Below are 27,352 nucleotides of genomic sequence, written 5' to 3' on the forward strand. Positions count from 1 at the left end.
CTCAACGCATGCGCATTTCTAGAAATGTGATTTTTTTATTATCAATATTATTTTCCAAATTTTCCTTCTGACTCTAACAATTTTGTTCCTCTTCATATCTTTGCTGATGTTCCTCGTCCTATAGAATGTTTTAAACCTGGACTGGTATATACCAGACGACCTCCTGCTTTTCCCTCTCTCGAAGCTGATCCACGGCCTGAACCAGCACCAGTTACACTGCGTCGATCCACCCGTATGCATCAAACACCTGATAGGTATGGATAGGAACCTACTTCTCTTACTGCTACTTTATCTAGCATACCTATTCCCACATGTTATTCGCAGGCTGTTAAAGACATGTGTTGGGTAAAGGCCATGCAAGAGGAGCTACAAGCACTTCAGGAGAATTTCACTTGGGACATAGTCCCTTGCCCTCTTGGTGTTAAACCCATTGGTTGCAAATGGGTGTACTCTGTAAAGTTAAATTCGGATGGTTCTCTAAATCGTCATAAGGCCCGGTTGGTTGCTTTGGGTAACAAACAAGAATATGAGGTAGATTATGATGAGACTTTTGCACTTGTGGCAAAGATGACCACTGTCCGCACAATCCTTTCTATTGCTGCCTCTAAAGGTTAGTCCCTATATCAAATGGATGTGAAGAATGCATTTCTTCACGGTGATTTGGCAGAGGATATTTTTATGAAACGCCCTCCAGGCTTGTTTTCTTCCCCTCAAGGCGTGGGCAAACTCAAGCGTTCTTTATATGGCTTGCGGCAAGCTCCTCGGGCATGGTTTGAGAAATTTCGGTCTACCCTTCTAGGATTCTCTTTTACGCAAAATCAATATGATTCCTCCTTATTCATTCATCACACGTCCGGTGGTATTGTTCTTCTTCTCATTTATGTTGACGACATGATCATTACTGACTCTGATCTAGCATCCACACAACTACTTAAACAGCAGCTTCAAGCCTCCTTTCACATGAAGGATCTTGGATATCTTCACTATTTCTTGGGGCTAGAGGTTCATTCTAACTCCAAAGGTATTTTTCTCAATCAGCACAAGTATACTGAGGACTTAGTTTCTTTGGCTGGTCTTCAGTCTGTTGTCCCTGTAGATACTCCTCTTGAAGTTAATGTCAAATATCATCGTTATGAGGGTGATCTTTTGCCTGATCCTTTATTATATCTTCAATTGGTGGGAAGTCTTAACTATTTGACTATTACACGTATGGATATTTCCTTTGCAGTGCAACAAGTTAGTCAATTCATGCACACTCCTCGCCATCTTCACTTGGCTGTTGTTCGCCGCATCATTCTCTATTTAAAAGGAACTTCTCATCGAGGATTATTTTTTCCGGCCAATACATCTCTTACTTTGCTTTCCTATAGTGATGCCGATTGGGCAGGATGTGCTGATACACAAAGGTCGGTGTCCAGTTGGTGCATTTTCTTAGGTCCTGCCTTAATATCTTGGAAGAGCAAAAAGCAAGCCCGGGTTTCCAAGTCATCCACTGAATCTGAATATCGAGCTATGTCCACTGCTTGCTCTGAAATAACTTGGCTTCGTGGTTTAATGGCTGAGGTCATCAATGGAGTTCCTTTTATTGACTTTGAAAATTTCAATTTGAAGATTAATGTTAAATTTCACTTTATCAAGTAAACAATATGTTTGAATGATAATATTAACCTTTAAAGCTAAGATTTTCAAGATAGTAAAAAATTGAAAAAGCATTGCAACTCAAAAAGAAAATGATAAATGATAAAAACTTAGAAAAGAAACAAAATTGAATAAAAAACAAAACTACTAGTGCTAATTTCGAAGCATGTCCCCTAAAGGGACTGTCCTTGAGAGACATTTTCCCGTAGTTGGTAAACATAACCGCGAAGAAAAGTTATATAATTTTAATTTTAAAATAAAAACCAAAGGAACATGCCACATTTCACCACGGTTGGGTGCTTTGAGCGAGATAAAATGTGAACTAAAAGTTAAAAGGAAAGGCGTGTATGAAAATTGATTTTACCACAATGGATTAATTGTTTGAAATAAATTATTGTTACGAACGATACAATTTGTTGTAGTGCATGTTGAAACTACTGTTTTTTAGCACTTCAGTTGGCGTAACCGGTTACGCCTGTTTCCGTAACCGGTTACGAACCCGTGAAACAGATTTACTGTAGATGTTGCGTTTGCGTAACCGGTTACGCTGTTTGCCGTAACCGGTTACACTGAAGCCCAACTGTTTTTCTGTTTGTTTTAGGGTGTTTTTTAATTCATTCCAATCATTTGTAACTTGTACTATATAAGGAGCTCACTACTCCTATTTTGTGGTTAATGCCAATTCACTATCTCACCCTCAATTACTCTCTCTCTCTCTCTCTATTATTTCTCTTCATTCTCTAATCTTCATCTTCTTCAATTCATCATTTTCCCCATTCAAGATACCTTAATTTGATTTGTATGTTCCAACATTTGGCATCAAGAGCCCTGGTTCTGATCCGATTCCGCTGCAACAATGAGTACCAATGATCGAATCCCATCCAATTTACCGATTCTTGATTCGAAGAATTACGACAAGTGGTCCAAACAAATGAAGGTCTTGTTTGGATATCAAGAAGTTCTCGATATCGTCAACAATGGTGTCACACCTCTTGGGGCTGAACCTACTGCTGCACATCAAGCCACTTTCAGGGAAGAGAAGAAGAAAGATTACAAAGCTCTCTTCTTGATACACTCTTGTGTCGATGGTGATAATTTCGAAAAGGTCGGTGATTGCGAGTCCGCGAGGCAAGCTTGGTTAATTCTTGAGAAATCATATGTTGGGGCTGCGAAGGCAAAGATTGTGAGGTTACAAACTCACAAGAGGCAATTCGAGTTAACGCAAATGGAAGAGAAGGAAACGATCAATGATTATGTGACGCGCATTACGCGCTTAGTGAATCAAATCAAGTCGTGTGGGGAAACGATCTTAGAGCAGAATGTTGTGTCAAAAATCTTACGTTCGTTGACGTCAAGATTCGACAACATTGTGGTTGCTATTGAATAGTCGAAGGACCTTACGTCGCTGAGCAAGGATGAGCTTCAAAGTTCCCTAGAAGCACATGAACAAAGAATGGACGAGGGAGGAAGCGATAAGGCAAAGGCGGAGTTAGCTTTGCAAGTTCGTTTCAATGAAAGGAGTAATGGTTCGAAAGGGAAATGGCCTTCGAAAGGGAAGCAAGGCGATGGTGAACCTAAACATTCGAAGGGACAAAAGGGTGAAAGCAGCAACTCAAACGGTTATGGTGATCGGAGCAACGCGAGAGGTGGAAAACCAAGAGACATGAGCAAAATACAATGCTGGAAATGCAAGAAACTTGGGCATTTTCAAGCAAAGTGTGGTGCTAAACAGCTTGAAACTAAAGGGGATGAAGCCAAGGTTGCTAGGCAAGAGGTGGATGATGAAGCCACACTCTTAATGATGATTACCGATGAGTGCGAAGGCATGACAGAGGTGCTGGACAGCAGCTGCAAGTCACGGGACAGCAGCTGCAAGTTACGGGACAGCAGCTGCAGCAGTGCAGAAAAAGCGACAGTTTTGAGTTCGGAATAAAATGTGATGATTTCGGTTCGTGATGGAACTCAGGGAAAAGAGGAGTGGTACTTAGACTCCGGATGTTCAACGCATATGACGGGAACAAGAGATTGGTTTGTGCAAATCAATCAAGTGGCGAAAAACAAAGTGAAGTTTGCGGACGATTCCACTCTCATGGCCGAAGGTGTCGGTGTGTGTTGATCGAGAAAAAGGATGGTGGACATTCTATGATCAAGGATGTGCTATATATTCCAGGTAAGTGTAATCTTTTGAGTATTGGTCAATTGCTCGAAAAAGGTTACAATATACGGTTGGAAGATAAGATCTTGCGGGTTGTTGATGCTAGTGGAGTGTTGATCCTAAAGACTCCCATGGCTACCAATAGGACTTTCAAAGTTGATCTGAAAGTATTGGAGCATAGGTGCTTAGCTACAGCTGCAAGTAGAGAGGAGTGGTTATGGCATTATCGTCTCGGTCACTTGAATTTTCGTGATCTCAAAGCGTTGCAACAAGAAGGTATGGCTACCGGGCTGCCACACATTAACGTTCCAACTGAGTTGTGTGAGGAATGTGTGAAAGGAAAACAACACAAAGGAAGTTTTAGCAAGGATGCGGGTCATAGGACCAATGCACATCTTGAGGTGGTGTATTCCGATGTTTGTGGACCTATGCAAGTGGACACATTTGGTGGAAATCGATATTTTGTCACGTTCATTGACGATTTTAGTAGAAAGTTGTGGACTTACGTCATCAAGAGAAAGGATGAGGTGTTTGATGTATTCAAGAAGTTTAAGTCCATGGCGGAGAGGCAATGCGGTCGCAAGTTAAAAGTTCTCAAAACGGACGGTGGAGGTGAGTATACCTCGGTTGCGTTTGGGAAGTATTGTGATGATGAGGGTATAGTGCGTGAGGTTGTACCACCCTATACGCCGCAGCAAAATGGTATTGCCGAGAGGAAAAATCGCTCGATTATGAACATGGTTCGAAGCATGTTAAGCGGTAAAAGTCTACTGAAGGAACTATGGGGAGAAGCGGTCTCTACAGCCACATACTTATTGAATCGTTGTCCTACAAAGAAGCTTGAGAAGCTTACACCGAAAGAGGCTTGGTGTGGATTCAAACCGAATCTAAGTCATTTGCGTGTATTCGGTTCGGTGGCTTATAAACATGTGTCGGGACAATTGAGAAAGAAGTTGGACGACAAGGGAGAAGAAATGATATTCGTTGGATATCACTCTACAGGCGGTTACAAACTGTTCGATGCGAGAAATCGGAAGATTCAAATTAGTCGAGATGTTATTTTTGAAGAAAATAACAGCAGCAGTCTCAGCGTAACTGGTTACGGCCAGCCAGTACAAACTGGCGTAACCGGTTACGGACAGGAAAAACAGGGCAATAATTCTGCAGAGAACAGCGTAACCGGTTACGGCCAGCCAGTACATACAGGCGTAACCGGTTACGAGCAGAACAGAACTCCAGCTGCTGTATTTTTTGATGATCCAGTCAGTCCCGAAACAGTTCCGCAGCCTCCGAATAATGTTCAAACTGAAGAACACCGTAGAAGATCAACAAGGCAAAGGGTGTTGCCTTCTAGACTCCAAGAATGCAAGAGATTCCAAGATAACGAAGTTAATAATGAAGGTGATTTCGTTCATTTTGCGCTTATGGCCGAATCCGAACCGGTGAATACGGAGGAGGCTCTAAGGGATCCAAAATGGATTTGTGCAATGAAAGAGGAGCTGGAATCAATCGAGAAAAATGGTACTTGGGAGTTAGTTGATCTACCTCATGGTAAAAAGCCAATTGGTGTCCGTTGGGTCTTTAAAGTGAAAGCAAATCCGAAGGGCGAGATAATCAAGTATAAGGCTCGATTAGTAGCGAAAGGGTTTTTGCAACGTGAAGGAATAGACTTTGAGGAGGTGTTTGCTTCTGTGGCTAGGCTTGAGACCATCCGATTAGTTGTTGGTATTGCAAACAACAACAATTGGAGCCTTTATCAAATGGACGTCAAATCTGCGTTTTTGAACGGTCCACTTGATGAGGAAATTTATGTTGGACAGCCCCCTGGTTTTGAAGTAAAGAATCAAGAGATGAGATACTACAAGCTGCATAAAGCCTTGTATGGTTTGAAACAAGCTCCAAGAGCTTGGAACAAACGCATAGATGGCTTCCTTATTGACATTGATTTCAAGCGGTGTGTGTCCGAACATGGTGTATATGTGAGATCAAATGCTAAGGATGGAGTGATAATTCTTTGCTTATATGTGGACGATCTCTTGATTACCGACAGCTGTGAGGAGAGTATTTCAAGGTTCAAGAAGGAACTCATGAGTGAGTTTGAGATGACGGACCTTGGAATCATGAAATACTTCCTTGGCATAGAGTTCCAAAGGTCAAAAACGGGACTGCTCATGCACCAAAGGAGGTATGCACTTGAGATCTTGAAGAGGGGTGAAATGGAACATTGTAATGTTGCCATTACACCATGTGAAGCAAGGCTACAGCTGTCCAAGAGTGAGGATGAGCAAGATGTTGATCCAACTCAATATCGAAGATTGATTGGATCATTGCGGTACTTGTGCAATACGCGACCGGACTTGGCATTTAGTGTCGGTATTGCGAGTAGATTCATGGAGAGACCAAAGGTATCTCATATGGCAGCTGTCAAGAGGATCCTTAGATATATTAAAGGGACTCTTGGTTGTGGAATTCTCTTTCCGGCATCGGATACGAGCCGAAAGTGTGATTTACTTGGTTTCACCGATTCCAATTGGTGTGGTGATAAGGATGATAGAAAGTCAACGGCTGGATACATCTTTATGCTAGGTAGAACCCCAATCTCTTGGTGTTCGAAAAAGGAACCGGTGGTAGCACTCTCATCTTGTGAGGCCGAGTATATTGCGGCATCGTTGTGTGCTTGCCAAGCCATGTGGCTTATGAATCTATTGAAGGAGCTTAATAGTAGTGAGGGTGAGGCTATTACTCTCCTTGTTGATAATGTCTCTGCGATCAACCTTGCGAAGAATCCGATTGCACATGGAAGAAGCAAGCACATAGAGATGCGGTTTCATTATTTGAGGGAGTTAGTGAGCGATGGAAAGTTACGATTGGGATATTGTCGAAGCGAAGATCAAGTAGCTGACTTATTGACCAAGGGTGTGACAAATGAGGTGTTCAAGAGGCTGAGAAGGAAGCTGAGCATGGTGGACTTGGACCAACTGAAGTGAGGTGGTGTGTTGAAACTACTGTTTTTTAGCACTTCAGTTGGCGTAACCGGTTACGCCTGTTACCGTAACCGGTTACGAACCCGTGAAACAGATTTACTGTAGATGTTGCGTTTGCGTAACCGGTTACGCTGTTTGTCGTAACCGGTTACACTGAAGCCCAACTGTTTTTCTGTTTGTTTTAGGGTGTTTTTTAATTCATTCCAATCATTTGTAACTTGTACTATATAAGGAGCTCACTACTCCTATTTTGTGGTTAATGCCAATTCACTATCTCACCCTCAATTACTCTCTCTCTCTATTATTTCTCTTCATTCTCTAATCTTCATCTTCTTCAATTCATCATTTTCCCCATTAAAGATACCTTAATTTGATTTGTATGTTCCAACAGTGCAGACCACTAATATAATTCTTTAGGTACAAATTTGTTGTAGGTACAAAAATATCTCAGAGTGTCTTTTCTTTGTAATATTATGATTGAATAATGATCAATCTCACTAATAAAAGGAACATTTGAATACTAAACTATCTAAGTAGAGACACTTTTGCAGATTTTTGTAATTTTGATAAATAAAGAGACTATACAGAGAACAACATATCACAAATTGAATGACCAAAATGACTATTTACTCTATTTACATCAAATGAATCATGAAGTTAGAATTTGTCTTATCTAATATAATAGCTACCATTAAATGCCCATAAACCCCAATCCAAGCAACAAGGTATGTTAGAAGACATATCAATAACCTATTATCCTCAGCTGAAGAATCTGTCTAGTCAAATCCAAACTCAATAAAGATTAAAAGAACTGCATTTTTACCATTGGCAGCAAAAGATAGTTGATATTTAAAAGTTACTATACTTAGGGTCAAAGAGAATTATAAAAAAGTCTAAGCTAATCTCTCTTCCTTTCAATCTTTCTCTTCACAACAACTCTGAGACTATCCTAATTTTATTAATCACATGAGTACAACATGCATCAATTAGTTTTTTCACATGTTAATGAGACAAGTCCTGCAACAAACAAAAGGGTAACATAAACTAATAGGTGTCTAGCTGGGAACACTGCATAAACATCGCCACCAACAAGTAGCTGAACATCGAGACTTTCCTTGCCTTCAATATGTCCTGTTGCAGGCAGACAATTTGATATACTAAAAGATAATCATGCTTTAAAACAGCATCTTCTCATCTTCCCACTAAACCTCCATTAACAATGTATGCATAATGCATTTCTGAGTATTATATTGTAACGATGCCATTTTGTAAGAATCAACGCAATTCCCAAGAAAACAATTCAGGGATGAGTTGGAAGCTTGGTGTATGGAAAGTATTGACAGATCATGGTGAGGTAGCCGATATCCAAATCAAGATGATATCATTGCATAATAATTAGGTGACATTTAACAAACAAAAATATTCTTCATGTCTCTTTGAATTGTTTGCTATATATATGAAGCAAAAAACCCAACCAAAACTCAAGTATTCAAAAAACTCTTGTATATTTTCACCTTCTAAACTTCTCCTTTCTGAGAAAAAAATGGCAAAGATTGAATCAAACATAAAAAGCTCTCTGCATCTTCGCAGTAACAGCTTACCATCCACATCTCACCCTCTTATATCACAATTTGAGGACCATTTGCAGAGATTGAAGACTTCCGAAGGTGCCTCTTCAGAGTCATCATCTTCGATATCCAACAAACTTAATGGCATGCAGGATTTGCATGATTGCGTCGATAACTTACTTCAATTACCAATTGAACAACAAACCTTAGCACAAGAGTGCAATGAAAAATGTATCGATGACTTACTAGAAGGATCACTTAGGATCTTGGATATCTGCAGTATAGCTAAGGAATGCCTTTTGCTATCAAAGGAAAACACGCACGAACTACAATCATTCATCAGAAGAAAGAGAGGAGTTGAAACCGGATTCAAAGTTGAGGGTGTAAAATACATGGCTTTGAGAAAGAACATGAAGAAGCAAATTCGGAAGGCATTGGCAAATTTGAAAGCAATGAAGTTGATTGCTTCTTCATCAATTAACAAAGACAATAACTCATCACCTATGCTAGGATTCTTGAAAGAAGCAGAAACAATCACTATAACCTCACTAGAGCATTTGTTGCTGTTTATCTCAGATCCAAAAGGACAATCAAAAAATCGCAGATGGTCAGCAATATCCAAGTTGATTCATTCTAAAAGAGTAGTTTGTGACTCTCAAGATTCAAACACAAATGAATTTGAGAAAGTCGATGCATCTTTGTTGTCTCTCATCAGCAACAAGTCTTCATCTACTGAAAACTTCCAAAGTCATATGGAAGATTTGGAGATGTGCATTCAAGATCTAGAAATAGGAGTGGAACAAATATCAAGAAAATTAATTAGAAATAGAGTTTCACTTCTTAACATATTTAACCACTAACCATAGTGTCCATATGATTATTGTGCACTCAATTTTCCACCATGAGTGTTACATAAATGTACATGATTGTGATTATATCTTTTTTTTTACTATGTCAATATTATTATCTAGGGATCTAACCCTTATTACTTCAACATCTATCTCTTTTGCTCAGTTCCCTTCAAATTTTAATTCTTATCTTTTAACAAACTTTTTCACTCGATAAATTTATGTTTTCTTTTTGGTAAAAAATATAATGAAGGATGAAAAGAGTGTGTCAACATGATACTCAAAGTCATTTTAAATGCATATCAGAGTTGTCAAACTTAAAACTTTCATTAGGCCCATGATTAAATAAAAACTTTGCACATATTCACAAATTTTATATGCTAATAATAGAGATAAAGAAGCTAGCTGTGTTTCATCTACCGAGAACCATTGAATTAGTATTAAAATTAGGAGCTAACATGCATTATATTAGCAATGAATATTGACTAAATAAATTATGTGAAGTTGGGGACACTAAAATATAGCCATCATACTGTACTAATTGTATCGATACCTAAATAAGAAGATTCCTCTTGCCTCCAATTGATCCACTGACGGAAGACAAGTTCAAAGACTGCATGATACTTTAGAATAGAATAGCTTCTTCTTCTGCAAACAAATGATATAATAGACATTAAGATGCATGATTTGCAGAGATTGAAATTTTATATTAGCAACATGCAGAGATGCTGTTTATCCATGTGATGCCAAGTTAAAATATAGGGATATGAGTTGGAAGATGAGAATCAAATCAACATGATATAATTGCTTTAGATAACTTTATTTAGATCATGGTTATAATGCTTTAAATTAATATATACCTAACGACATGTTTTTGAATCAGAGTTGAGACTTGAGATCTCATATCTGTTAACCATTAAGCAGTTTAATTTTTTAAATTAGACACGAAATGAGATGCATAAAAAACACATATTGGTGATCATGAAAATTGGGTTGGTGTTTTCATTCACAAGTTTACAGCTTTATTTTAATGCATTGAACAATAACTAATGCAGTTCTTGTCTCTTCAATAGAAACATGTGCATATAAGAATTGCAGTCATGGTTTCACCTATCAGAATAGTCCACACGTGCATGCAAATGAATTACATTATTGAATGCAAGATTTTGATATAATATGAATTTTGCTTTGAAAATATCATTATCATGGAAGTGAAAGAGAAAAATAAAACAAATGTTGATTTGATACCGATAATAGAAACCATATGACTCACATCCGACACAATCATCCATCCTGAAGAAGTCTGGTCCTGCAAATTAACATTTTTATTTGTAAAGGTAACAAACAACAGTCATAAGAAAGAACGAGTAAATCGAATGATTGACATAATATTAACTGGACATCCAGACACAAATGACAGATGCAACTGAGATGGATGGATAAAAAGGACAAATACAAGTTACAACAGAGAAATGATAATTGGACAAATATATCTAGGTTCTTCCAATGCCATTCTCCTTGGTCCCTTCCAAACTATTACAATATCAAATGTGTTAAACTTGCAGGCCATTCCGAAACTTTGGGTCTTTCCTCATCTGAGGACGAAGACATGATGAAGGGTAAAGGAAAAAGATGATAAAGAAAGTGAATGCGGAAAAAGAGAGGTTAAAAGAAATGGGTTGTTTCACTGATACCATATTACAATATCAAATGTGTTAAACTTGCAGGCCATTGGGCGGGAAGATGAAATTGAAAAGAAGAATGAAAATGAATAGTATATTATGTATCCAGTATTACAAGAGTTGGGCTATATATATATATATATGTATAACATGTAGATAGGCCCAATATACAATATGTGGCCCATAGACCCGAAGTATAGTGAAAGCCCATAAGTCTAATACAAATTATGCAGGGCCGCACCTGTTTACAGGTTGAGCAGGATTTAATCCATTAGTAGCAAACAGTAGCACCCATCAAGTAATAGATATTTGTGCAATTCCACATTTGAAACAATATTTTATTGGCGCATACACACCTAAGAAATAAATTAGTATCAATAGCCTCATTGTAACAGTCTTAATCAGTTGACTTGCATGAAAATATTGAAAGAAAAAAAAAGTTAAATTATACTTTTGTTCCCTTAAATTTTAATGTCCAACTACACTTACACTAAAACTATCCCTTTGGATCCCCTCCATTTGGAAATGTTACAGTACTCTTAATGACTTATTTAAAATAAATAAAAAAAACTCCTCAAACCATCACACGTCAATTGTTTTTTTCACATGTTAATGAGACAAGTAACTGCAACAAACAAAATGGTAACATATACTAATAGGTGTCAAGATGGGAACACTGCATAAACATCGCCACCAACAAATAGCTGAAGATCAAGAGACTTTCCTTGCCTTCAATATGTCCTGTTGCAGGCAGACAATTTGATATACTAAAAGATAATCATGCTTTAAAACAGCATCTTCTCATCTGCCAACTAAACATCCATTAACAATGCATGCATAATGCATTTCTGACTATTATATTGTAAAAATGTCATTTTGTAAGAATCAACGCAATTCCCAAGAAAACAATTAAGGGATGAGTTGGAAGCTTGGTGCATGGAGAGTATTGACAGATCATGTTGAGGTATCTGAGATTCAAATGAAGATGATATAGTTGCATGCTAATTAGGTGACATTTAACAAACAAAAATATTCTTCTTGTCCCCTTGATGTGTTTGCTATATATATATGAAGCAAAAGAGCCAACCAAAACTCAAGTTTTAAACTCTTTGTATATTTTCACCTACTAACCTTTTGTTTTCTCGGAAGAAAAATGGCAGTCATTGAAACAAACACAAAGAGCTCTCTGCATCTTCGCAGCAACAGCTTACCCTCCGCACCTCACCCTATTGTATCACAACTTGAGCACAATTTGCAAAGATTGAAGAGTTCTGAAGACGCCTCTTCAGCGTCATCATCCTCGGTATGCAACAAACTTAATGGCATGCAGGATTTGCATGACTGCATAGATAATTTGCTTCAATTGCCGATTGAGCAACAAACCTTAGTACAAGAGTGCAATGAAAAAAGTGTCGATGACCTACTAGAAGGATCACTTAGGATCTTGGATATCTGTAGTATAGCTAAGGATTTCCTATTGCTATCAACCGAAAGCACCCATGAACTACAATCAATAATCAGAAGGAGAGGCAATGAAACTGGATTCACAGTTGAGGTTGCAAAATACATGGCTTTGAGGAAGAGCATGAAGAAGCAAATCCGAAAGGCGTTGGTAAATTTGAAATCAATGAAGAATAAAGAAAATAACTCTTCGCCCATGCTTCAATCCTTGAAAGAAGCAGAATCCATAACCCTAAACTCACTAGAACATTTGTTGCTATTTATCTCTGATCCAAAAGGACAGTCAAAGAACGGAAGATGGTCAGCAATATCCAAGCTGATGCATCCTAAAAGAGTAGTTTGTAACTCTCTAGAATCAGACACTAATGAATTTGAGAAGGTGGATGCAGTTTTACAGCATCTCATCAGCAACAAGCTTTCATGTACTGAAAATGTTCAAAGTCAACTGGAAAATTTGGAGATGTGCATTCAAGATCTAGAAGTAGGAGTCGAGCGCATGTCAAGAAAATTAATTAGAAATAGAGTTTCACTTCTTAACATATTCAACCATTAATCATAGTGTCTATATGATTTTTGTGCACTCAATTTTCCCCCATGAGTGTTACATACTTACATTGTTACATATCTGTACATGAATGTGAATATATCTTATTTTTGATACTGAATATTATTATCTTAAGGATTAAATACAATTAGTTAACATCTATCTCTCTTGATCAATTCCCTTCAAAATCTTTATCTTTCAATTTCCCCTTTTCTTCCAAATGTTCTACATTAAAATGTCTGAAAGGAAAGAGAAGTCAAACAAGTCAGCAAACTTTTTCACTTCAAGAGACACCAAAGAAGTAATTAAGTAACTGATTAATAAAATTTAATCTATTAATTCAGTCGCATATAAATGTAAGTGATTACTATTTCTATGCATTATGCCCATGTGAGTCTCAAGGTCAACTTAAATGAATATCCTAGTTGTCAATCTCAAAACTGTTATTAGGTTCATGATTAAATAAAAAACCTTATATGTGTTCTAAAGTTTTATATGTTAATAGTAGCGATAAATAAGCTAGTTGTGTTTCATCTACCGAGGACCATCAAATTAGTATTAAAATTAGTAATTGATTAAACAATAGATATGAAATCTGGGACACTTGAAAGTATAGTCATCATAATGTACTAATTGTATTAATACCAGGACAAGAAGATTCCTCATGCCTCCAGTTGATCCACTGAAAGCAGACAAATTCAAAATAATGCATTCTATTTGAGAGATTGAAATTTTATATTAGCAAAATGCAGAGTTCTGTTTATCCATGTGATGCCAAGTGAAAAAGAAAGGGATGAGTGGGAAGCTGAGTGTATTAAAATCAGATGCTAACAAGCAATATATTAATGATAAAATAGTAGATATGAAGTTGGGTCACAGAATAGTATAGCCATCACTAAGTATTCATTGTATTGATACCTGAACAAGAATACTCCACTTGTCCCTAATAGATCTGCGGAAAGAATACAATTTCAAAGACTGCATGCTATTTTAGAATAGAATAGCTTCTCCTTCTGCAAATATAAGATAGCATTGACATTACAATACATGGCCTTCACTCAATCAATTTAAAACCTCTAAAATTCAAATCTTACTTGGATAAATAACAATGTACTCCACAACTTAACACCTTCACTCCTAACTTATTCTAAACAGTGTCGTAATATTTCAAACATCCATATCATGCATGTAGCACATGGCCAAATTATGCATATTCATCAAATGCAAGACCAATATAAATTATCCAAAAAATGGGGCAATATCATATCAATAAATATCCCTATGTCATCTAAGGCCTATAAATTTCACCAAGGACAAAAAATGAAAGGAGCTCTCAGAGATATTTTTTCAACAAAAATTAAAAATGAATGCACCAGCCGGGAATCGAACCTGGGTCTGTACCGTGGCAGGGTACTATTCTACCACTAGACCACTGGTGCTTGTTGCTTGATCTACTGTAAATGTATGAATTTATAGTCTATGTGCCTTGTAAAATATCGTCATGCTTTTCAATAAATTGTTGGCAGATGAAGTATGAACTGATCACCATACTAAATGTTACAACTCTACCATAACTTTATGGATTAAATAAAGGTCAATGATGTTCTACAAAGTTGAATTTCAGCATGGTGAATTATATATTTATCTATGGTATGGATGAGGACATATTTTTGTATAAGAAAACATGGATTATATGAGACCATTTGTTTTGCCTTTTGGATCATCATGGTTCCATTTGAAGCATTCATAGATGCAGGTCAAATTTTGAACACTTCTTTAGTGCAAGATCAAAATCAAATATTGAATCCCAGTAAAAAAAAATGCAAATTTGGGGCCTAAGCTAATGAATTCAATATATTATAATTATAGAAAATAAACAAAGACAGGTTTTAATTTAATTATATTGTGTAAATAAACATATTAACATCATAAGGTCTATAGTGATATATATCAATTTAATAAGACAGAACTAGAATGTTATTGGCACAAATTCTAGAAGGCCCGCCACTTCACTATAGAAGAGCTAGTGAAGTGGTACAAAGGCAAACCACTTGTGTTGCTTACTTAACCCCTAAATATAACAATATTACAAAAATATATCCGACCAAATTGACCTGAAGAAAGATTGGATGATCAATTTCACTAATGAAAGAAACTTTTGTGGATTTTTGTAATTTTGATATTCAATGTTTGCTTAGATTATTTGGAAAGACTAGGCACCAATAGTTGAAGTTTGGGATGAGTGGCCAACTGACCATGTATTGCAAGAGGAGAATCAACGGTACAGCGCGTCCATGATTTGGCAGAGATAATAGAGACCATTTGACTCACATTCGACACCAATCATCCGTCCCAAAGTTTGATCCTGTAAAGTAACATTGTCATTAGTAAAAGTAACACACTAAGTACATAATACATATGCAACTTACAGGAAAGAACTGATACAAATAGTCGTATCAATTCACAATAGCATCATGCATCAAGTAGATCTATATTTCGTGCAAGAATAAATGAATTGCCATGAAACAGCATCAGAATTCAAACGGAATTAATAAAAAGATAAATCTTTAACTTTATCTTGATCAGAGACTGTTAATATAAATTTCTCTCTTCTTCTTTGTCAGAAAAAGCTAAAATTGAATTTAAATTTCCCGACCCAAGCACAAGGTGTACAAAGGTTAGGCACAAAATACAATAGTTGTGTAACATTTGATAAATGAAAGCATAGGGTGACTTACACATCAAGCCGCAACAAAAAAACACCAAAAACAGTAGTAGCAACCATAGAATACAGCACACAACCAGCCACATAAAATACACCGAAAACAGCATCAGCGTCAAACAAAACAATACAATAACCTTATAACCTTATAAGCCAACAAAAACTCAAATTTTGAAACAAACTTACACTCTAACCTTATAACCTTTCTAAGCTTCTCTACAAAGTAAATATGACAGGCATTGAAACAAACGTAAAAAGCTCTCTACATCTTTGCATCAACAGCTTACCCTCCACACCTTACCCTCTTGTATCACAGTACCGGGTCACGGCCACCGCAACAGCTTGAGTCATTGAATTTAAGTTGCAGCAGCAGTATCGCTTCTTTCCTCCAAATTTGGGAACCCTAGCTCGCTGGAATGAATTGCGATGAGCTTAGTTCAAACTCAAAAAATTTAATTTTTGAATTTATATATTGGCCTTAATGGCATTTTGGTCAATTTATTTTTCCCGCTCATTTAAGTGCCATTTTTGTAGCTAGCTTTTTAATATGACTTCTTAGCGATGTTTTAAAAACAATGGGAGATTGAACAGATGAAACTTTTGATTTAAGGTTTAAATGGTTCAACTATGTATTAAATAAAATAATAATTTAAATTTAAATTTCATATGTCACAAATAATCATATATTCACAAAGTAATAAAATAATTAGAGTTAAAAGGTAGTGCACTGACAGTGTAAAATAGTTTTACACTGTCATCCAATAGAAAATCATAAATGTTTCATGTCATTAATTTTTTTTAAAATAAAAAAGTGGTTTAATTAGATACATGGGTGGTGATTGGTTGACAGTGTAAAAATATTTTACACTGTCAGTGCATCACCCCTTTTCTCAAATAATTAAGTTAAACTAATTCAAATCAAGATTAAAATAATAAAATATAGTAACTAAGGGTCTGTTTGGTTCAACAGAGGGGAGGGGAGGGAATTTAATAAAGGGGAAGGGAGGGGAGGAGAGAGAAGGTATTTTAATTAAAAGTATGTTTGGTTCAAACGAGGGGGAGGGAATGGGAGGGAGAATTTTTAATTAAAAATATGTTTGGTTCAGGAGGGAAGGGATTTTAAAACTAATTTACCTTTTAACCCTTAAAATAGTATAACACTCATGCTAAATCAAATAAAAACAATGTGATATTGTTAATTTTTTTTTGTCAATTCCTAAACAATATAGATAATCAAACACAAAATATTTACTATTTCAAATACTTTAAAATATATTAAAGCGTAAATAAAATATTGATAAATTTCATACAATAATCATATGATCTATGATCAGATGAATTATTTTATCATCTTGATGATCCATCTAATTCCATAAAATATTTATAAAATTAAATTTTAGATATATATATATATATATATATATATATATATATATATATATATATATATATATATATATATATATATATATATATATATATATAGCTCATATACTACAATTATATATAAATATGTAATTCTGTCAATATATATATATATATATATATATATATATATATATATATATATATATATATATATATATATATATATATATATATATATATATATATATATATATATATATATATAGCTCATATACTACAATTATATATAAATATGTAATTCTGTCAATATATATATATATATATATATATATATATATATATATATATATATATATATATATATATATATATATATATATATATAATACAACACAATAACTTATAAAACAATTAAGTTCTTACAAAATAATAAATCAAAATGAATATAATAAAACACATGAAAAAATGAAGAAAGTTGAGTCACATAGAGTTACCGTAAAAAATAGAGGAATTCTAATAAGACGATAAAAATTAACGTATAATATATATTAAAAATAATTTAAGATTTTAATTAAAAAGTAAGGGTAATTTTGTCAATATAGCAAAAATAGATTTTATCATAACTCCTCTCCCTCCCCTCCCCTCCAAATCCCTCCGATTTGGGATCACTTAGGATCTTGGATATATGCAGTATAGCTAAGGAATGCCTTTTGCAATCAAAGGAAAACACACATGAACTACAATCAGTCATAAGAAGAAAGAGAGGAATTGAAACCGGATTCAAAGTTGAGGGTGTAAAATACATGGCTATGAGAAAGAACATGAAGAAGCATATTCGGAAGGCTTTGGCAAATTTGAAAGCAATGAAGTTGATTGCTTCTTCCTCAAACAACAAAGACAATAACTCATCACCTATGCTAGGATTCTTGAAAGAAGCAGAAACAATCACTATAACCTCACTAGAACATTTGTTGCTGTTTATCTCAGATCCAAAAGGACAATTGAAAAACCGCAGATGGTCAGCAATATCCAAGTTGATGCATTCTAAAAGAGTAGTTTGTGACTTTCAAGATTCAAACACAAATGAATTTGAAAAGGTGGATGCAGCTTTGCAGCCACTCATCAGCAACAAGCTTCCATGTCCTGAAAATGTTCAAAGTCAACTGGAAAATTTGGAGATGTGCATTCAAGATCTAGAAATAGGAGTTGAGCGCATGTCAAGAAAATTAATTAGAAATAGAGTTTCACTTCTTAACATATTCAACCATTAATCATAGTGTCTATATGATTTGTATGCACTCAATTTTCCCCCAAAGAGTGTTACATGCTTACATATCTGTACATGAATGTGAATACATCTTATTAGTTCAACATCTATCTCTCTGGATCAGTTCCCTTCAAAATCTTTATCTTTCAATTTCCCTTTTTTTTTTTTCCAAATGTTCTGCATCAAAATATCTGAAAAGGAAAGAGAAGTTAAACCAGTTTGCAAACTTTTTCACTTCAAAAGTCACCAAAGAAGTAATTAAGTAACTGATTAATAAAATTTAATCTATTAACTCAGTCGCATATAAATGTGAGTGATTACTATTTCTATGCATTATGCCCATGTGAATCTCAAGGTCAACTTAAATACATATCCTAGTTGTTAATCTCAAAACTGCCATTAGGTTCATGATTAAATAAGAACCTTATATGTGTTCTAAAGTTTTATATGTCAATAATAGCGATAAATAAGATAGTTGTGTTTCATCTACCGATGACCATCAAACTAGTATTAAAATTAGGAGTTAACATGCATTATATTAATAATTGATTAAACAATAGATATGAAGTTTAGGACACTGCGAAGTATAGTCATCATAATGTACTAATTGTATTAATACCAGGACAAGAAGATTCCTCGTGCTTCCAATTGATCCACTCAAAGCAGACAAATTCAAAATAATGCATGCTATTTGAGAATAGAAAATGGCTTCTTATTCTGCAACCATATGATATAATAGCCGTTAAGTTGCATGATCTAAAGAGAATTGAAATAGTTCTATTTATCCATGTGATTCCATGTTAAAAGTAAAGGGATGAGCATAACCACTTCTTCCATCTCATCACCACCAACAATCTCCCTATCACTCACCCCTTTGAGCGTGCTCATAGCAGACAGATTAGTACATACAGAGCATAGCATTTTTTAAGCTGAGTTTATACTTTCCATGCTGTCCGCCACTAAACACTCACAAATACATACAATGCAAAATAATTAAAATGATTAAATGAGCATGATTCAAAAACATTAAAAAACCAAAAATAATTAAATTCAAGTTCGAGTGAAGCAGTAGTGGCATTACAGTAATCCAATCCACAGTAATCCAAAAAGGATAAGGATACAAAACTAAAAGAAATGCACCAGCCGGGAATCGAACCCGGGTCTGTACCGTGGCAGGGTACTATTCTACCACTAGACCACTGGTGCTTGATGTTACAATCCGTGCAAATTTGTATCTTTATAGTCTATATCCCCTGCTATTCAGTAAGTAGTCTGCAAAAGTACAAATTTTACAACTCTTCCATAACTTGATATTATGGTCAAATTGGCCGGAAGAAAGATTTGATGATCAATCTCGCTAATGAAAGAAACTTTTGTGGATTTTTGTATTTTTTTTATATATTCAGAGACTATCCTAGCAGCACCTCACAAATTCAATGGCCCAAATGAGTATTTACTCTAATTTAAACTAGTGGATGAGTTCTGCACAGGTGCTAACTGTTTCTATAATAATTCAAACTAGCAAGTATGAGGGTTTTCTTTTCCTATAAAAAGATAGATAGAGTCGTTGCCGCGTATAATTGAACTATGTTTATTAATAATATCCTCTGTCCTCACCTTAATTTTTCCATTGCAAAAGTTGGAACTTGGTAGTGAAATTAGGTTTCTAAGTCCCTGCCTAGTAGCATCTACTACACCAGCTCTTTGGTCTAATCCTCTAATGGTATTGGCACATAGTCTATTCAATGGTTGGTCAAATTATTTGGAAAGGCTAGGCACCAATAATAGAAGTTTGGGAAGACTGACCCAACTACGGCATGTTCATGATTTGGCAAAGATAATAGAGACCATTTGCTCGCATTCGATACTAATCATCCGTCCCGAAGTTCAATCCTGTAAAGTAACATTGTCATTAGTAAAAGTAACACATGCAACTTACAGGAAAAGACAGATACAAGTGATGGTATCAACTCACAATAGCATCATGCATCAAGTAGATCTATATTTCATGCGAGAATAAATGAATCGCCATGAAACAGCACCAGAACTCAAATGGAATTAATAAAAAAGATAAATCTTCTACCATATCTTGATCAGAGACTGTCGATATATTTACTGGACTCATAAATCGGTATATTTATGGTTTCCTCTCTTCTTCTTTGACAGAAAAAGCTAAAATTGAATTAAAATTACTGACCCAAGCCCAAGGTGTAGAATGGTTATGCATAAAATACAAAAGTTCTGTAACATCTGATAAACGAAAGCATAGGGTGACTTACACATCAATCCGCAACCAAAAACAGCAATAGCAATTAGCAACCATAGAAATACGGCACAGAGCTAGCCACATAAAATACACCCAAAACAGCATCAGTATCAAACTGTATAGAAACATTAAGATAGGACAAAAGTCTTTTGGTTCTTCCAATTTTATTCTTTCGATATTTGTAAACTTAAATTCTTTATATATTAGACTTAGATTTCCTTTAGATATGGATCATCTTAGTTGGGTTTTGGCTTAATGTCCTCCCACTTTTGTTTTCTGGTTATCTCTTATATATGTATTATATTATTACTATGGCTTAAAAAATGCATGGATGTGCCAACTGATGCTTACAGATTAAGCAGGGTTCAATCTATCACTAGAATTTTATGCAATTCCACAATTGAAACAACATTTTATCGGCACATTACATACATATATAATATATAGATGAAATAAATAAGTATCGACTGTCTCTCACTCTAACAGTACAACTCAGTTGACTAAAATAAAAAAATAAAAAAAATAGAAAGAGCGGTTAAACTATACTTTTGTTCCCTTTCATATTTACTCATGCCCAACTACACATACACTCAAATAATAATACTCTTATAATGGTAGCATAAATTAGTTTTACACATGTTAACGAGACAGATAATAGCAACAAACAAAATGGTAACATAAATTAATAAGTCTCTAGCTGGGGACACTGCATAAACATCGCCACCAAGAAGTAGCTGAAGATCGAGATTTCCCTTGCCTTCATTATGTTTTTTTCAGGCAGACAATTTCTTAGACTAAAACTTATTATATTGCAAAGATGCCATTTTGAAAGAGTCCATGTGGTTTCCAAGTAATATATTTAGGGATGAGTTGGAAGCTTAATGCAGAGAAGCACGGTGGTGAGGTTGCTAAGATCCAAATCAAGATGATATAATTGCATAAAATTCAAAACTACGTGACATTTGAAGAACATAAATATTCCTCTTGTCTCCTTTAATTTGTTGCTTAGTTTTCTATATATATGAGGCAAAAAAGCCAACGAAAACTCAAATTTTGAAACAAACTCACCCTCTAACCTTATAACCTTCTAAGCTTCTCTGCAAAGTAAATATGGCAGTCTTTGAAGCAAACATAAAGAGCTCTCTACATCTTCGAAGCAACAGCTTACCCTCCACACCGCATCCTCTTGTATCACAATTTGAGGATAATTTGCACAGACTAAAGAGTGTTGAAAGTACCTCTACAGTGTCATCGTCTTCAATATGCAACAAACTTAATGGCACGCAAGATATGCAAGACTGCATTGATAAGTTACTTCAATTGCATTTTGAAAAACTAGCCTTAGCACAAGAGTGCAATGAAAATTGTGTCGATGACCTACTAGAAGGATCTCTTAGGATCTTGGATATCTGCAGTATAGCTAAGGATTGCCTTTTGCTATCAAAGGAAAACATTCATGAACTACAGTCAGTCATCAGAAGAAGAGGCAATGATACTAGATTCAAAGTTGAGGGTGAAAAATACATGGCTTTGAGGAAGAACATAAAGAAGCAGATTCGAAAGGCGTTGTTAAATTTGAAAGCAATGAAGCATGAGTTAATGGCTTCTTCCTCAAACAACAAAAACCATAACTCTTCGACCATGTTTGGAATCTTGAAAGAAGCAGAATTAGTCACCCTGTGCTCACTAGAACATCTGTTGCTATTTATCTCTGATCCTAAAGGATGCACAAAGTACAGAAGATGGTCAACAATATCTAAGTTGATGCATTCTAAAAGAGCAGTTTGTGACTCTCTAGAATCAGAGCCAAATGAATTTAAGAAGGTGGAATCATACTTACAGTCCCTCATCATCTATGAGTCTTCATCTACTGAAACTTTTCAAAGTCATATGGAAGATTTGGAGATATGCATTCAAGATCTAGAAATAGGAGTTGAACAAATATCAAGAAAATTAATAAGAAATAGAGTTTCACTTCTTAACATATTCAATCATTAATCGTAGTGTCTATATGATTTTTGCACACTCAATTTTCCCCCAAGAGTGTTACACAACACAACTGTAAATGAATGTGAATATATCTTCTTTTTTACTATGTGAATACTATTATCTAGGGATCAAACCCTTATTACTTTAACATCATCTCTCTTGCACAGTTTCCTTCAAAATCTTTCTTTCAATTTCATTTTTCTTTCAAATATTCTCCAACGAAATAAGTGAAGTAAAGTAACTAATTAATAAAATTTATATTTCTCGTTTTGGTAAAAAGTAAAATGAAGAATGGAAAAAGAGGAAGAGAAGTCAAATAAAATAATTATGAACCTCTGCAAATTAAGTATCCATATCCTAGTTGTCAATCTCAAAACTCTCATTGGGTTCATAATTAAATAAAAACTTTGCATATCATCCCATGTTTGTATGCTAATAATAGAGATAAATAACCTAGTTAAGTTTCATCTACTGAGTACCAGCTAATCAGTATTAAAATGAGGAGCTAACATGCATTATATGAATATTGATTAAATAGTAGATATGAAGTTGTAATATGGCCATAATCATGTCTTAATTGTATTGATACCCAAACAAGAAGATTCCTCTTGTTCCGGATTGATCCATGGAAAGCAGACAAGTTCAAAGACTGCAATCTTCTTTAGAATAGAAAATAGTTTCTTCTTCTACAAACAAATGATATAATGGCTATAAGGTGCATGATCTGCAGAGATTGAAATTTTATATTAGCAACATGCAGAGATGCTGTTTATCTATTTGATGTCAAATTAAAAAATAAACGGATGAGTTGGAAGGTGCGTGTATCAGAAACATCATGACTTCAAGAAAATACAACTGGGTTGGTCTCTTTTTCATTCACACGTTTATAGCTTTATTTTAATGCATGGAAACAATAATTACTGCAAATCTTGTCTCTGCAACATAGACATGCGCAGAAGAATTGCAGCCATTGTTTATGCATCAAAGTAGTCTACACGTGCATGCATGCGTGCAGATGAACTGCATTATTGAATGCAAGTTTTATATAGAAAGTGAATACTTGCATTGAAATTATCATAATCATGGAAGTGAGAGAGCAAAAACTTAAAACAAAATATTACAGTTGACAGTTTCCTGATGTGAGACACTACTCAAAAACACTTTTTTGATAATGTTAAGATCTAATCTTGATTAGTTGGTACTTATTGATGTATGTTTAAGATTAGATTCCTTTTCTATCCAAGACTCGTAATATATAATGAGAAAATAACATAGAAAGGAAGGTACCTTCAATTAGCTTATTACAACATGAGAAAATGTCCTGATGCAATTTACCTCATGAACAACAGAATCAAAGTAAGTAGCAGTTTCCTTTTGATTTCCAAGCTAATGCAGACCAAAAAAATTGGTAGATGAGAGTGAATTTTTCGAACATGATGAAGCAATCAAACAAATTTGAAAACAAGAAAAAGCTGCAAAGCCACTTGGAGAAACTGGAGTTGGTTATTCAAAACTGAAGAAAGGCTTGAGATTTTGGTTAGGCACTTGATTAAGATTATATAGAGCATCAAATTTTAATAAATTTATTATGATAAATTGAAGTATAGGTCATTTAGAGGATGTTAAATATTTTCATCATCATGTATTGATACCTGAACAAGAAGATTCCACTTGCCCCTAATTGATCCTCTCAAGGTAGACCAATTCAAAGACTGCATGCAATTTGTTAGTAGAATAGCTTATCCTTCTGCAAACAAAATATATAATTGCCAATACAATGCATGATCTTTAGATATTGAAATTTTATACCTGCGACATGCAAAGCGGACACCTATCCGTGTAATGCCAAGTTAAAAATATGCATCAATATTCATCAAATGCAACCAAAAGAAAATCAAAATCAATTCCAAAACTAATTACACAAGCTAACTAAAGGCATTCCTATGTCCTTCAACATCAGCCATTTAGGGATTATGCATGAGCATGAGATGGCTCCCCTCATCTTCATCAATTAAATGCTAAAACTAAGCTAATAATTTGACACTGAGAGAAAAAAAAAAAAACTGACTTGCGGTTAGAAAGAAGTGGTGAGTAAACATTGTAGGAGGTAAGGCCGTGGCACCATTCAACAGCCACCGCAACAGCTTGATGTCTATAACTCGCAGCTTGTTGCCACACAAGTATCGCTTATTTCCTCCAAATTTGGGAACCCTAGCCTCCTTGGTTTCGATTGTGGAGAGCGGAATGAACGTTGAGCTTATTAAACGCTTAGTTCATGATCGGAATTTGATTTTTTTTTTAATTATAAGGTATTAATATTTTTATAAATTGGATTCATTGGCATTTTGGTGGATTTATATTTCCCGCTCATTTTTGTAGCTAGCTGTTTAATATTCCCGCTCACTTCTTACCAATAATATACTGCAGGGTGTTCATTGGTTTGGATAAATTCAAGGGTTAAATAAGTTTTTCGTCCCTCTAAATATTTGAGATTTCATTTTTAGTCCTTCAAAAAATTTCCTTCAACTTTTCATCCCTTAAAAATTTTCCGTCTCAATTATTAGTCCCTGACGTCAGATTCCACTAACGGTTGCTTATGTGGCAGCCTACGTGTAATTAATTTTTATTTTTCTTTTTAATTCTGCAATGACACCGTGGCATTAGTAGGTTAGTTTATAAAGGGATTCCTAATTTCACCAGTTGCCCTAATTTCACAAATTTGTATGTTCTTCTTCACGTTATTCTTCTACCTCTCCTTCCTCGTCTCCTATCTACTAAAATCGTGTCCCCCATCTTCTCATTTGCTTGTTTTTTTCATCCTTTTGATCTCCTTCTCGTTCTGCTCTTCATCATGTCAACTGCTTCGGTGAAATCTGGTGTTGGGAAGTTTTGTGGTTGTCATGTTCGTATGGTGTCGTATCTCTGCAAGAATGGACCAAACAAGGGTAGGTTGTTTTGGAGATGCCCTAATTGGAGGAGTGCAGAAACGTGTGATCTCTTCATATGGGATGATGATTTTGTAGACCATGTTGGAACTGAAGGTGCAGATTCGATGAACAGTGAATCATCAGCCATGGCAGTGAATCATATGAAGTTCTTGTATGAAGAATCAAGGAAGAAGAGCAAGAACTTGAAGACGAAGTTGAAAACAGAGAAATTTCGTGGAAGATTGAAGATGTTTTGTCTTGTTGTGTCCCTTATCCTAAATGTGTATCTTGTTATGAACTCTAGTTGCTGAATTATGTCTTATCTCATTAACTTTGTAATGTCATTTGTGATGGTGGTAGTGTTTTAATGTTAAGTTGATTTTCAATGAAATGAGATTGTTATGTTCTGCATAATTTACTCTTAAAAATCATTAGTGATCAAAATTGGCAAATTGGTAAATTGATAGCAAGATTTAATTATAATTGGTAAATTGGCAGAATACAAGGATAACATGAATGTAACATAAGGATAACATTACTTAAATTGCAAATCACATAGAAAGTGGAGCTCCATTATAGTAGTTGCAAAGTACCAAAAAGTAGAGCTCCATTACATTTCTTGCATAGTACATAATAATACAGCTACCAAAACAAAGTACAAAATCAAAATATCAAAATACATAATGATAATAGGTCTTCATTGAGTCATGTTCCTTTGGATGTCATCCCACTTACTTGACCCTATAGCACTGCCAACACTTTCTTCTTCATCATCTTCAGGAATTACAAGTGGTTCCTCTGCATCCCTTCCAGGCCCCATTATGTTTTTTGTCCTTAATGTATTAAGCCTGTCACTTTTTCTTGTAGGAGATGTAACAACAGTGGTCTTTTTCCTTGGTGATATCATTGCTTTCACCTGTCATTACAGAAGATAATTAGCATTAGCAATGAAAATACACTTGGCATTTATAAGCAGCATGATGAACAAACTTACAGGATCAGATTCCACAGTTTTGGCATTAGGAGCTGGTGACTTAGGCCTTGGAACCTTAAAGCTTTTGACAGTAGGTTTTGGTGCCTTAGGACATTTGCCTATAAAAGTTTTGGGACCAGAAGTTTTGGGGCCAGAAGTTTTGGGGCCAGACCTATTTGACTTCACAGGACTTGCATCAACACTCAATGGTTGAATATCCAAGATTTCATCATCATTCAATAATGCTTCAAGCTCATCAGGGTCTATACCACAATACATTCTCATGGCTTCAGCAGAAGATTGTGTACTTGTTACCTCAGGTTGTGCATTTGGTTGGGGCACATTACTTGCAGGCTGGGGTACATTGTTAGCATCAACATCAGGATGGGTCTCAGTACTTGCAGCAACATATGGCTCAGGCACATTGTTTGCAGCAACATCAGGCTGGGGCACATTACTAGCAGCAACATCAGGCTCAGGCACATTGTTAGGATCAACATCAGGCTGGGGCTGGGACTCAGTATTTGCAGCAACATTAGTCTTCTTACTTTTCTTGTTCTGGACTCCTTTTTTAGTTGTTCCCTTTGGCACACCCTGCAACCATCCCAATTAAATCAGAAATATAGCCTAATGACATTCAAAAATATATGGTATAATGACAATTTGAGATACAAACCCTTTTTTTTGATGTTGTCTCCATTGTTGCAGTTTGAGTTTGACTACCTTGGGTGGCTGCAACAGTTCTTGGCACTTCTCCTTCAACACATGCTAGTTGTTTATTTTTCTTACAAGTCCTTTTGTTGTGTCCATACTCAAAGCAAGTCTTACACCTGTGACTTGTATTTGTCCTTTGCCATTTGTTTTGAGAAGCTTCATCTGGCTCTCTTCTTCTGAGTTTCTTGGGTCTACCTGGACCTCTCTTAAAACTAGGTGGCAAAATGTTTGGGTCATAAGTCCTTG

At 35.4% G+C, this 27,352-nt stretch overlaps 6 protein-coding genes and 1 non-coding gene across 7 annotated transcripts; 6 read left to right on the plus strand and 1 right to left on the minus strand.

Annotated features, from left to right (window-relative positions):
• The first annotated feature begins 627 nt into the window (after window positions 1–627).
• On the plus strand, window positions 628–1,641 carry LOC131632255 (uncharacterized mitochondrial protein AtMg00810-like). Its single transcript, XM_058903040.1, has one exon. It carries the CDS (start codon window positions 628–630, stop codon window positions 1,639–1,641), a length of 1,014 nt encoding a protein of 337 aa, XP_058759023.1.
• Window positions 1,642–2,494: 853 nt separating this feature from the next.
• Window positions 2,495–3,571, plus strand: LOC131632256 (uncharacterized). Its single transcript, XM_058903041.1, has 2 exons — window positions 2,495–2,821; window positions 3,026–3,571. The coding sequence occupies exons 1-2, from the start codon at window positions 2,495–2,497 to the stop codon at window positions 3,569–3,571; spliced, it is 873 nt and encodes a 290-aa protein (XP_058759024.1).
• Window positions 3,572–8,280: 4,709 nt separating this feature from the next.
• On the plus strand, window positions 8,281–9,205 carry LOC131632252 (uncharacterized). Its single transcript, XM_058903037.1, has one exon. It carries the CDS (start codon window positions 8,321–8,323, stop codon window positions 9,203–9,205), a length of 885 nt encoding a protein of 294 aa, XP_058759020.1. The 5' UTR covers window positions 8,281–8,320.
• A 2,792-nt stretch (window positions 9,206–11,997) lies between these two features.
• On the plus strand, window positions 11,998–12,951 carry LOC131632272 (uncharacterized). The gene has a single exon (XM_058903054.1). It carries the CDS (start codon window positions 12,029–12,031, stop codon window positions 12,887–12,889), a length of 861 nt encoding a protein of 286 aa, XP_058759037.1. The 5' UTR covers window positions 11,998–12,028; the 3' UTR covers window positions 12,890–12,951.
• A 4,840-nt stretch (window positions 12,952–17,791) lies between these two features.
• Window positions 17,792–18,422, plus strand: LOC131632270 (uncharacterized). The gene has a single exon (XM_058903052.1). The coding sequence runs from the start codon at window positions 17,792–17,794 to the stop codon at window positions 18,239–18,241; it is 450 nt and encodes a 149-aa protein (XP_058759035.1). The 3' UTR covers window positions 18,242–18,422.
• Window positions 18,423–19,372: 950 nt separating this feature from the next.
• On the minus strand, window positions 19,373–19,443 carry TRNAG-GCC (transfer RNA glycine (anticodon GCC)). The gene has a single exon. It is a non-coding gene; the product is annotated as a tRNA-Gly (tRNA).
• A 2,124-nt stretch (window positions 19,444–21,567) lies between these two features.
• On the plus strand, window positions 21,568–22,568 carry LOC131632263 (uncharacterized). Its single transcript, XM_058903047.1, has one exon. The coding sequence runs from the start codon at window positions 21,614–21,616 to the stop codon at window positions 22,499–22,501; it is 888 nt and encodes a 295-aa protein (XP_058759030.1). The 5' UTR covers window positions 21,568–21,613; the 3' UTR covers window positions 22,502–22,568.
• Window positions 22,569–27,352: the final 4,784 nt, after the last annotated feature.

This window comes from Vicia villosa, unplaced genomic scaffold (genome assembly GCF_029867415.1).
Source record: "Vicia villosa cultivar HV-30 ecotype Madison, WI unplaced genomic scaffold, Vvil1.0 ctg.000920F_1_1, whole genome shotgun sequence".
Taxonomy (NCBI): Eukaryota; Viridiplantae; Streptophyta; class Magnoliopsida; order Fabales; family Fabaceae; genus Vicia; species Vicia villosa.

Coding starts and splice junctions, on each gene's coding strand:
- LOC131632255 (XM_058903040.1), top strand. CDS start 628: ATGGATGTGAAGAATGCATTTCTTCACGGTGATTTGGCAGAGGATATT.
- LOC131632272 (XM_058903054.1), top strand. CDS start 12,029: ATGGCAGTCATTGAAACAAACACAAAGAGCTCTCTGCATCTTCGCAGC.
- LOC131632256 (XM_058903041.1), top strand. CDS start 2,495: ATGAGTACCAATGATCGAATCCCATCCAATTTACCGATTCTTGATTCG. Junction 2,822..3,025: donor GGGCTGCGAAGGCAAAGATT/GTGAGGTTACAA, acceptor GCTATTGAATAG/TCGAAGGACCTTACGTCGCT.
- LOC131632263 (XM_058903047.1), top strand. CDS start 21,614: ATGGCAGTCTTTGAAGCAAACATAAAGAGCTCTCTACATCTTCGAAGC.
- LOC131632270 (XM_058903052.1), top strand. CDS start 17,792: ATGAAGAAGCATATTCGGAAGGCTTTGGCAAATTTGAAAGCAATGAAG.
- LOC131632252 (XM_058903037.1), top strand. CDS start 8,321: ATGGCAAAGATTGAATCAAACATAAAAAGCTCTCTGCATCTTCGCAGT.